Genomic DNA, 12265 nt, shown 5'->3' with positions numbered 1-12265 from the left:
CAAAAAGAATGTTTTCCACCTCCATCCAAGTTAGTAGAAATGATATACAGCCTCCATCTTTTTATGGCTTAATAGTATTCCATAGCATACATATATCACAGCTTGTTAATCCATTACTGGATTGGTGGGCATTTAGATTGTTTCCATAATTTGGAAATTGTAAATTGAGCTGTGAATCTATCTTAAGTGTTGGCACATTATTATCGATACATAATCCTCTTCAATCCCAAGGCCTAGTGAGAACTGGTGCGAAGATGTGTTACCATAAATCATATTTCCCTGTAGAGATTTTGGGGAAAACTTTCAAAATCTATTACCATGACCCTTTTTGCTCCTTTTTTATCCACCATCAGGGTCAAATGGTGGTCAAATTGGTATGATTTCTACTTTCTAAACTGTCAACTACATTTAAGTTATAGAAGCCCAAGGAATTTTTAGTATTTTTTTAAGTTACCCTTCCACACGAAATACTTGGAAGTCTGAGAATTTTTATGGATGTTTTACAAGCAATCTTAAAAGCAAAGCATTGTCAGAAGATAAGGCCTTGGGTGTACAGTGCAACACCAATACATGCCATTTTTGATAGCCTTGGAGGCCTGCAATGGTTAGTGTGGGTGTCTCAGCGATGGGCGCACAGAAGTGCTCACTGCATTTTGCTCCCATATTACCATGGTCATTGTTACTTCAGCCAGATTGCCTTTGTTCTCTTTTGCACATTGGGCTTTTGAAAGGTTTCATGTCTTAAAAAAAAAAAAAAAAAAAGTGACGCAATTGTATCACCTGCTCTCCTTTTACAAATCAGAAAAGAAAAGAAAATCAAATCCAAAGACTCTCAGAAAATTATGACTTAGGTTTTTGGTTTGAGGGGAGTTTCTCCTATTCCTTAATTGCACCACAGGCAGTCAGATGGGAAGGTTAGCTCATAAGCTCACTGGGCCATCTCTGAACTGAACTCAATGTTGTTTGTTTGACATGTTTCAAAAGTCTCAGTCTTTTGCTCCAGGCTATAGTGCTATGGTGTCAGCCCAGCTCATGGCAACCTCAAATTCGTGTGTTCAAATGATCTCCTGCCTCAGCCTTTCGAATAGCTGGGACTACAGGTGCCCACCACACACCCAGCTAATTTTTTCATTTTTAGTAGAGGCGGGTCTTGCTCTTGCTCAGGCTGGTCTTGAACTCCTGAGCTCAAGCAATCCTCTCTCCTTAGCCTCTGTTTGACACCTTTCATTGCTTGTTCGCTCTTGTTCTTCATTGATGTAAGAATTGGCAATTCTTTAGAAAATAATTTTCCTAGGCAAACAATAAAATCGACTCGTAGCCTTTTTTTTTTTTCCTTCTATTTTTGGATGCCTGGAATATGCAGTGGAATTAAATAGAAGCATTACTAGAAGATTAAAGAAGACAAATAATCTTTTGTTTGTTATCAATAATTCTCTGAAACATAACCTTTCAAACTCTCTTTATTGGTAAGCCTGTACTGTATATTGGAAACTATGTGACAGGGTCTCGAAATAAGAGTGGCTTAAACAAGACAGAATTTTCTCTCAGTTGAAAGTCCAAACTTTGCCTGGCATGTCTGCTGTGCTCTGTGGGGGCCCAGACTACTTCTCCTTGTTGTTCTGTGGTCTGATAGCACCCTCGGGTCTATCCCAGTACAGAAGTAGAAGGGCGAGTGCAGGCCACACTTTGCACACATGTGTTTCTCCTGGAACAGAATGTGGTCTGCAGCCACTTCTTGCTTTATTGGAAGTTAGGAAATTCTGGGCAGCAATTTTTCCAGTTAAAAATGGAAAGTTTTGCTATAGGAATTGGAGCCAGAATGCAGTGGCACACACCTGTAGTCCTAACATCTCAGGAGGCTGAAGCAGGAAGATCATTTGAGCCTAGGAGTTGAAGTCCAGTCCGGGCAATGTAAAGTAATTCTGCAGTTCCTGTCACACTGACATGTCTTAAGGTTCCTCTGATTACTTTGCACTCTTGACTTTTGCAATAAAACTTCCTTTCTCATAAAAGAAAAAAGATTAGGAGAGTGAGAAGCTGAGGTAGGAAAATCTGAATTCTCAGAAGGGGGAATATTTATGAGCCCTTATTCTAGTCTGATGTCCCTATTTGCTGGTTTACCTGTGGTTTTAATTTCTGGGTGGCCTTCTCTTCATGACACCACCTAATCCCACTCAAATTTGATACCATGTGAAGATGCAAAAGTTAGTACATCTTAAACTCTGGTACTTTAGAAGATGGGTTGCTCTGAAGTAAAGCTATAAATTATACCCAATAAATATGTTATTTACTTGCTGCTAACTCATGTATAGAGAAGTCAGAGGGCCAACCATACGTAATAATCAGCATAACCTGGCCCTGAAAATATTTCGGATGATACGTACAGCTTTTGATTTTATGTAAAGCAGAGTATAAATCTATATTGTCCTTTTAAAATAGGAGACTAAGCGATAATTTCATAAAACTCTGTTAATAGTAAGAATGGTTATTACAAATCTTTTACAATATGATTTTATCTGTCCTGGAAATACAAGGTGAATGGACTTGTGCTTCACAGTTAAAAACTTGATGCGAACATGAGGTTTTCTAGGAATAATTTTGTTTAAATATAGTTAAAATGATAAATAAGGACTAAATAAATTAATGCTATTATTAAAGTATATTCTGCATTCTAAAATTCTAATTTTTAGAAACTATTTTAAATTTTCTTACCGAGTTGAGTGTCATTTAATTATCTTTTAAATGTTTCTGTATCATTATCGGGAAGCTTGACTTTTAAAACTTTATCTTTTTGGTATTTGTTAGCCATTGTCTTCACATCCTATGATTTCACTGGTTTTTCACATGTATTTGACAAATATTTTCTTTTATATTAGTTATTTCTTCCCTGTTTTTTTCCAGTTGCCTTAAGAATTAACTAAATGGTCACTGAGGTAGTTTTAGGGGAAGATGTCCTGTGGCTGGGGCGGCTAGGCCATTCTGCTTAGAGTCCTTTTCAGTAATAGGATTCTTAGACTACCTGTAATAATCCAAGACTCTTGATTTATAAGTACCACTCATCTTTTATTTGCAGGCAAAGTTCTACTGGAATGCACTTGAATTAGGATTGTCCTTGTTTGCCTGTGGGGAAATTGCTTCCTGATATTCCAGACAGATCCACAGCCATGTGAGAGCCAGACTTGTGGATTGTCTCACTACAGGGGGATTCTGCCACTAATATATTCTCTATAGAAAATTTTACATTTGAAAAGAGAATTTTGTTTTAATGTTAGCAACGAGAGACCTCTTACTTCACTCTAATGGTGTCCAGGGAATGATGCGTCATTCGGATTTTGAGACTACTCTAAGGGAAAATTCTTTTGTGTTGCTGGTTAGGAATACATATCAGAGGGCCAGGGAATAAAAGAACTTTCATGTAGCTGTTCTTTTATACCCATATAGAAACTCAGCACTGACTTGCAGATATGACTGTAACAGTTAAAGTGAAATAAAAGCCTGTTTGTTAATTTAGGACAAGTCATTTAAATCTTGGTTGTTGCTATCTTGTCTTGGAGAACTGTGCCTTTTTCATGTGGATGCTGTTTGTGCAGGAAAGCTTTTGTCCACAGCATAGACAAAAGTTAATGCCTGGCATGTACAACATAAACAGTCTCCAGCTAACAATCAGGACCTGTTCCAAAAATTCATTTATAAGGCATTTGTTTAAAACTCAGAATGTGTTTGTCCTTAGAAACATTGGTATAAATGATGGGAGTGGGGCAAGCTATCCCACCAAAGCCTATTTAATGCATAATGAGACTACCCTCCTACAATTTCACTTTATATATACCCCGGAAAGAGGGATCTCATATAATGAAAGGAGGAAAAGGAAGAGACAATCTTTGTCTTTCTACATCTAGGGTCTCTTTTCCCTCATTTAAAAAATCTTTCTTATTCTCTTGTTTTTGAGAAAGAGGGAGGAATCCCTCTTTCCGTATCCCATCCTGACCAAACATTTCCTGCTCACACCTACCCTTTAAATCTCTGAGTACAGCTGATCTCAGAATAGAAGGAATCTGATCTTTTGACCTTATACATGCTTTTGTGCCACTCGCCGTGGTCCTGTGACCCTCTGATTTTTAAATATGGCATTTCCTAACCATATAATTCTCTAATTAGTGGGTTTCTAGTCTATGTTATAGAGTGAAGACTCAGAAAGGACATTGTTATTTTGGAATTGGGCCATCATACAAAAAGAAGTGGTTCCCCTAATTTGGTGGTTCTCAGCTGGGGTTCATACTGTCCCTCAGGGGACATTAGGCAATGTCTGGAGACATTTTTGATGTCACAACTGGACAGCTAGTGGGTAGAGGCTAGAGAGGCTGCTTAATAGCCTCTACTGCATGGGACAGCCACCCGCAGCACTTAAAATGTCCATAGAGCTGAGCAGAGAAACATGCATATCCCGAAGTATAGGTGTTATGTTGCAGGTGTTATGTTGGGGATATCTTGGTCTAGTTGGGGGGTGGGGGGAGGATTTAAAAGCTTACTGGGTGTTTTGAGTTGGCTGACAGTTGTAACTTTGGTTCTCTCTCCCCAAACACCCCAATCCCAATCCAGATGTGAAATTAGCATACCCTCCACTTGAAATTGATGGAAGTGTATTGAGAGCCTCCTGTGCAAGGGCCTTTTTGAAAGCACTGGAGACATAGCAGGGAATAAGCCCGAATGTCATTTTCACAGTCTATAGTCTAGTGGGCCTGGAGGAAACAAGTAACTACCTAAGTATGTGTCCCTGTTTTCTTTGTAGAGAGGGGATAGAAGAGAGTAAAAGGAGGTACTAGATGTTATGAAGAATAAAGCAATAAAGCAAGGAGTAGAGATGAAGAGGGTTGGGAAGGACTTGGACTTTTAAACAAGGAGGTGAGGAAAGGCCTCGTTCAGGAGGTGGGAAGTGAAAGCAAGCATGTGGTTGTCCTAGGAGAGGAGACTCAGGCTGAGCTCGAGCAATTGTAAAGGCCTGGGGGTAGGAGCCCCTTAGGCTGCTCTTGAGCACTTCTTCCATAGAAATTCTGTAGGCCCATTCTGCAGCAGGGTGAGCTGGGTAGACCATTAGGATTTCCTAAAGTTATCTGACCACACGGCCATCAGAGAGTCTCATGTAGGAGTCAGGAAGGGAACTTAATAAAATGCCTATGTAACAGTGTATTCTTTATAACTCTTTCCCTTCTTCTGTGTATGGACTTGGAAAATCTGAAAACTCTGGGTAACTTTCATTCAGGGCTGGAATACATTTTGAGGAAAGGGAGATGAGAAGTCAGTAGGTATTTAATGGTGTGGGTCTATGATGTGTTCTCTGCTGGCCTGTGGGCCCCTTTATGGGGTCCCTCAGCCCATGGCACTTGTTGCATGGCGTGACTGTTGAAGGCTCAGGACATGTGGCTCACACATTGACAGCTTGCATGTCATGTGTCCACTGCGTGCTGCTGGCTCAGGGTTTCACCCCAGAGAACAGCAGTTGGAGGCTGTGAATGGCTTCTGGGGGGCAGGATGCTCTGTGTCCTTCCCACGTTTGTAACACTGAAGGATGTGAACCTTATTCTCAAGAGTAACAATTGCATCTTTGTTGGAGAAAATGTATTTCCTCATAGTTGTCTCTAATTCAGAGACAAGAAAGAGATTTTAAAAGCATGGCCTTGATTTCCAATTTTTTGAAATCCATTTAGGACACAGCGCTTTACACCTCGCAGCTAAGAACAGCCACCATGAGTGCATCAAGAAGCTCCTACAGGTAAAGTGGCGACATGTAGTGCTATAAATGGGTCATTTGTACAATGGAAAGATAACTCTTATCTGTGGAAGAACAAATACGCCTCCCCATATATACAGCTTTAAATATTCTTCCAGTATCTGTTGCCTAAAAAAATAAGTCATTATTGAAATGACAGCCAAGGAGAAGATTGTTTCCATAGCAGCTCCACGTGTAGAGAGAGGATCCGACCAAAATGTGCAAGCATCTTTCTGGAATCCAGCCTTATTCCTTCCATTCATTTGGCTTTTCTGAAGGACTTAGACCCTCCAAATAATCAATTTTTAAAAACTTTTTACAAGCTGTTGGAGATTTTTATAACAAAGGATCTCCAATACCTTACTATTCTCTCTTTAAATCATTAGTAGAAGGCAGTTCTTCTTGAGAAGCAAAATTTCACCTATTATTTCCTCGCATGTAACTTGAGTTCTTAGTTCTCAGTTTTTGTTTAAGTTCTTGGTTTTGTTCTTCTTTCTAATTTTAAGCCAACTCCCTGGTTTGATAACCTTGCCAGGAAGTTTATAATGATCCCTTGCAATGACAACTTCCATAAATCTTTAAAGATGAATATTTAATGAACTCCCAATAGCAGTCCATACAGCAACATCCAGCTGTTGCCAGTCAAAATGCAAGCTGGCTGTTTTCAGAAACAGCATAGGGCAATAAAATATGTGTTTGGAGTACTATCTGTTCTCTTGAGTTGTGTCTCAGCCTTCGCAAGCACTGTTTGGAAAGCAGCATCTTGCTTTAATTTGGCTTTGAAATTTTAATACAGAAATGTGGTCACATTTCTCAGCTTGTCCAGCTCTGTTGATCACATAGCTTCTTGTTTTGATGTAAGCTACTGCCAGTTCCAGGAATGTGAAACCTCAACAGGTCTTTGAAGCAAAATTCAAGAAAGATAGATCAATGTCTGTGACGTTGCTTTATGAGGCTTTCCCTGAAGACAGTCAAAATGGTACTTTTCTGACTTGCCTCTTCTGGGACCAGGCATTCTGGATAACTGAAAATCATTCACTTGCCCAAGTGCCCAGCCTCCATGCCCTTGGCTCTCCCTCAAAGATTTTTAAAAATTTATTTGTATTTTAAATCTCCATTTCCATCCTGGCTTGGCTATCAAGTTTTTGCATCTGGCTCTGATTTTAAGGAAGAATTAACCTGACAGGCTGGAAATCCCTGTGGGTAAGGACCAGATATTCTAGCCTGTAATGTAATTTTATATCTGGTTATGCAAATGCATTGGTTTTTCTCTGAAATCTTTGAAGCCTTTAAACAGTTCCTTGTGCTTTTCTAAAATTAGGCCAAAGCATAGTAAGTGGTAACTTGATCTCTGTTCCGCCCACTAAGTGGCAGATATTTCACTCTAAGGTAGCCTGTTTTCCTGTTTTTGCCTCCTAACTTCCAAAACATCCAAGTTGCTCTTCTTTCAGGATAGGTGTTCAACCTCAGCCTTTGATGTCCTCCTGATGGGTGGCTTTCCTGAGGTCCTTCACCCCCGTCTCAGCAGCCTGGCTGTGATGTGACCTCTTTTACCTCCCTCACCCATATTTCTCCACCCTGTGTTTACTGATGTCTCTAGGTTCTCCAGGCCTTCACTGTTATTCTCTGTCTGCTGGAGATTTTTCCCCCTTCCAGTGGCTACAAATTTAAAGGTCTTCCTCCTTGAAGCAATGAGCACAAATAGAGCCTTGTGAGATTCTTCAAATTCAAACAAACTCTTTCCTTCCCCTGATCGCTGGCCACCCATTTCTTACACCAAGTGCTCCCTGGGCACTGTGCATGAAGTCATTCATTGAATATATTCTAATGACCAGAGCAGCCCCTATCCTGGTGGAGTTCACAGTTACCAGAAAGAAGTACCCAGATACACATTACAGATTGCACAGCTCTAAGAAGGAAATGAACAGGCCACTGTGAGCAGAGCGAGAGCTGGAGGTTTAGGGAAGGCTTCATGATACAGGTGATATGAAAGCCCCAGAGACTCAAAGAGCCAAGGGGAAAGCATTCCAAGAAAATAGAACAGCAAGTGCAAAGGCCTTGGGGCAGGAAAGGTACTGCAGAGAAGAAGGAAAGCCAGTGCTTGGGCCTGCGGCAAGGCAGGCCAGAAGAAAAATGGCATAGCATGTGGGCCCTTGTGTGTCACAACAGGCAGACTGCAATTAATCCTCAGTACAACATGGAACTCCGAAGGGGTTTAGGTAGACAGTGATGTTAAAAGTCTTAAGAGGTCTTTCTAATTTTACAGAGAATTGATTAAAAAGGAAAAAAAGCAGATGTGAGGAGACCAAGAAGCCAACTTAGCTGTTGAGGTGAGATGTTATACCAGGGAGTAAGTAACAAGAAAGGAAGAGGGTAAGCTCAGAGTTGTGCTTTGGAGAAAGAATTGACAGGATATAGTAGATTAGATGTGGAAGAAGAAGAGACATTATCAACGATGTTGATTCCCTGGTTTATGGCTCAGTGAGTAGATTGACAGATTGGTAAATAATCCAGAGGAGCAGGTTAGCTGTGGGGCAGGGGGAGATGGCACTTTTTGCTGCGCTACCTTTGAGGTGCTTATAAGACATTAGAGCAAAGATGTGAGGCAAGCAGTGGGAGAACAAGCTCAGCACCCCAAGATGACATTTGTTGTGTATGGATAACAACGCAGGTAAGTTTGCATCAGCTTTGCCATTTACTGGGACTTGGGCAGATTATTAACTTCTTTGTGGGTCTGTTTCCTTTTCTGAAATTAGGGGTTAATAATAGTCTAACTAGAGTTGTTAGGCAATTCTTAGAACACAAGATAGCTAGCTGAAACTTATATAATACTTACAATTATTGTTGAGATTTACAGGTGGGAAGTAACTGACTTCTAGATGGTATTTCAAGCTGTGTAGATGCGTTTACTGAAGCAGAGAGCTCAGTGAAGGGGCACCAAGGAACCCTGAGGTTTTCTGTTTGGCTAGAGTGGGGAGTAGTATGTCCAGGGCAGCAGGAGGAAAGTGGGATGGGCCAGGCAGGGCGCTAGGAGTGGAGGGAGGATTGCCTGAGTAGAGGGAGTGGGTGGCAGCTGAGAAGTTGGTCATTGGAAACATGAAGCTGACCTTGACTGGGGCGAGTTTGTGGAGTCTTGAGAGCAGACACCAAACTGCAGCAGGTCCAGACTGAAGGAGGCAAGGAAGCATGGGCTATGTGCGGGTAATTCCTAAGGGAAGGCTGGTTTGGGGCAGGAGCACAGAGATTAGGGCAGGAGATGAGGGAAAAGGAGGCTCAAGGTGGAACATCCTAGAGTATGTTTGCCATGACAGATGCTGTGAGGGGGTGGAGGGAACAGGCAGAGTGGCAAACGGGGGCAGTGTGCCTGACCCAGGAGAGAGGAGGCTCCCTCTCCGTGTGAGCCCGCAGGCTTGGAGCACAGCATTGGGGCTTATTTATGTTGATAGCCTTCCTCATAAGTCACATTGTACCTTGCAGGAAAAGGACGAACCAAATAGAATTTGTGCAGGATATTTTATTATGTGTATTTATCTTTGTCTCATAGTCTAAATGTCCAGCCGAAAGTATTGACAGCTCTGGGAAAACAGCTTTACACTATGCAGGTAACTCTCATTCGTCTTCTGCTGTAGGTAACTCTAGGTTTTCGTTTATTCGGGTCATTAACCTTACTGTACTAGGGTCCTCCTGCTGTTCTTGGACATCCCCATTTTACTCAGTTTGTAAAACGTGTAGAGTTTTACCGAGGAGCACACCTAGAATTCTTCAGTTGCTTGCCACCCATCCAGTAAATAGTGAATATTATCATGGTTAACACATTTTATCTGATTTAAGGTTTCTTTTTAAACTAAGAGATATTCATATGCCCATGTGGATTTCAGGGAACATGTGACACAGATTTTTTGGTTTGGGGATCTTGGTGACCATTAGTCAATTTTATTTATCAATATCTTATCATCATTGCAGTGCTTTAAATAACAAATGTTGATGCTGAACCTCTTGATGGTTAGATTTATGGATTTAGTGCTACCCTGTTTTCCCGAAAATAAGACATCCTCTGAAAATAAGACCTACTTACAGGAAAGATAAGACGTCCCCTGAAAATAAGACCTAGCGCATCTTTGGGAGCACACCTTAAAATAAGATACTGTCTTATTTTCGAGGAAACAGGGTAGTTGTGGAAAAGCTAAATCTTATGAAAAGCTGACTCAAATGTTTGCCTACAGGCAACTGGCAGTCACTGGCTTTAGGTCTACATAACTCTGAATCAAGCAGCAATTATTTATTTATTTATGCATTTATTTTTAGAGACAGTCTCACTTTATTGCCCTTGGTAGACTGCTGTGGTGTCACAGCTCACAGCAACCTCCAACTCCTGGGCTTAGGCTATTCTCTTACCTCAGCCTCCCGAATAGCTGGACTACAGGCGCCTGCCACAATGCCCGGCTATTTTTTTTTTTTTTTATGCAGTTTGGCCAGGGCTGGGTTTGAACTCGCCACCCTTGGTATATGGGGCCAGTGCACTACCACTGAGCCACAGGTGCTGCCCTCAAGCAGTAATTTCAAACATGCCATGCTTGATCTTCTATCACCATTTCTCTTCTGTGCAACTAGAGTAAACAGGTGCAGACTGGGTGGAACATGAACTTTTCCTTCCTAGAATGTTGTTATGGTCCTAGCCGTGAGAGTAGTTTTGTGATTGGTGATGGTGTTTGTGTTTTCCTTCCCTCAGCGGCGCAGGGCTGCCTTCAAGCCGTGCAAGTTCTGTGTGAGCACAAGAGCCCCATCAACCTCAAGGATTTGGTAAGCACCAAGTGGTGTAGAGGTGGGAGATGGACCCTGGTTTCTAGAGCACAGCAGGCTACTTCTAAAGTCAGTAAGACTTTAGACACCTAAGTATTTGGCAAAAGTTCTGTTCCTTTCAACCTAGTTCCCTTTCTACAAAATGGGTTTATATGTCATCCGTCAATGGGATAATATAATAAAGCATTAATGTATGTATATGTAATGTAATACAGATATAATAACTCTGCAGTTGTATGTGGTTACAGGGTTACATTTTAGGCTACAGCATGAGAATTGACATGCTTATACTTATACCTGATGGAGATATTGTGAAGTGATTTCTACCAGGTAGGATCTATGAACAAAGTCACACTCCCTGAATTTTAGTACTTTAGAACAGAAAGGATTATAACTTCACAGAGATAATGCCTAGAAATCTGTTTGAAATGCTACTATAAGGCATAATCCTTCAGCAGCAATTATATTTTTAAAAATCCCCATTTTTAAATAGTTGTATATATTGTAACTTAACCGTCTTTCTTTGTCTGTTTGAATGGTTTCTGCCTTAAAGCTAATCATTAACCAACTTGTGGGGTATGTTCCAGGAAAAAAAAAAAAAAGTAAAATAACAGCCTCTCTTTCTGGTTTGTGTTAGGCCTAAGATTACAGAAAATACCTATATATTGTAGCATTTTTTTCATTTATTTTATATTGTAATGTTTAAATTCTTTGTCCCCCTGATATAGAGAGCTTGTATATGAATTGGAGGTCTAATTTTCTTTTTTCTCAACAAGATTGCCAATTTTCATGACCTATTAAACAATTCACTTTGACTACCTCCTTATCTAGACCTGGTTAGTAATATGTAGTAAACAGACTGACTTTTAATTTATGTTGCATTTTGATACCTACTAAGATTATTAAAGGTTACACTTTCTGGAAGAGAGAAGTGGAATGACAGGATATACTTGCTCACTGGGAGGAAGCTGCTTAGAGGGGAGGGGATATTTTCTTGCCATGTGGAAACAAGTTCTTCATTCCCCCAGAACTGTCCCTTGCTACACCTGGTATACTTGCCTTGAGCCTTTACACACTTTATGTTCCACCCTTTCTCACATCATCACCCAGACCAAGTGATAGCTGGGAGAATATAAGAAGCCCAAGAGGCTTGAAGCTCCTAGGGGAAAAACTACCAGTAGCAAATTCCATGAGAAGAATTGTGCCAGCATGCAGCCAAAGACCCACACGCGCACAGAATATCACCAGGGATTAAATATTAGACCAACAGTACAAGCCAGGGGGGCAAAATGTGTAAAGAACAAGGGCTGGTATCCGCAGTTCTGACATTTGGTGTCTGAGTTAAAGTCTAAATCTGAGTTTGTCTCCTAGGATGGGAATATACCACTGCTGCTTGCAGTGCAGAATGGCCACAGTGAGATCTGTCGCTTTCTCCTGGATCATGGAGCGGATGTTAATTCCAGGGACAAAAGTGGAAGGTACCACAGGATTAAGCAAAAATCGTATGACCTCAGCAATATCCATTGCTGTCTTTGAAAATATCATACCTGTATTTTGGATAATTTATTATAAAGGAGTTTTAACTTCTTTCTTTTTCAAATTTCTAACTCTTTTGATAATCAAGAATCTGTGTTGACTTAAAAGCAGTTTTTCCCAGACCTTTCCGGGCATCACTGCTGACTAAGTCTGTGATGAGAC

General features: G+C 40.8%; 1 protein-coding gene across 5 annotated transcripts in view; it reads left to right on the top strand.

Annotated features, from left to right (window-relative positions):
• RAI14 (retinoic acid induced 14) overlaps positions 1–12265 on the top strand; it is a 146663-nt gene that overhangs the window by 114778 nt on the left and 19620 nt on the right. For all 5 annotated transcript variants that reach the window (XM_053592403.1, XM_053592436.1, XM_053592416.1 and 2 more), the window contains 4 exons: positions 5706–5770; positions 9312–9369; positions 10497–10567; positions 11939–12045. In XM_053592403.1, the coding sequence (XP_053448378.1) occupies positions 5706–5770; positions 9312–9369; positions 10497–10567; positions 11939–12045 (301 nt within the window). The remainder of the gene's footprint in view (positions 1–5705; positions 5771–9311; positions 9370–10496; positions 10568–11938; positions 12046–12265) is intronic.

Source organism: Nycticebus coucang, chromosome 1 (genome assembly GCF_027406575.1).
Source record: "Nycticebus coucang isolate mNycCou1 chromosome 1, mNycCou1.pri, whole genome shotgun sequence".
Classification (NCBI taxonomy): domain Eukaryota; kingdom Metazoa; phylum Chordata; class Mammalia; order Primates; family Lorisidae; genus Nycticebus; species Nycticebus coucang.
This window is presented reverse-complemented; position numbering and strand designations above follow the sequence as displayed.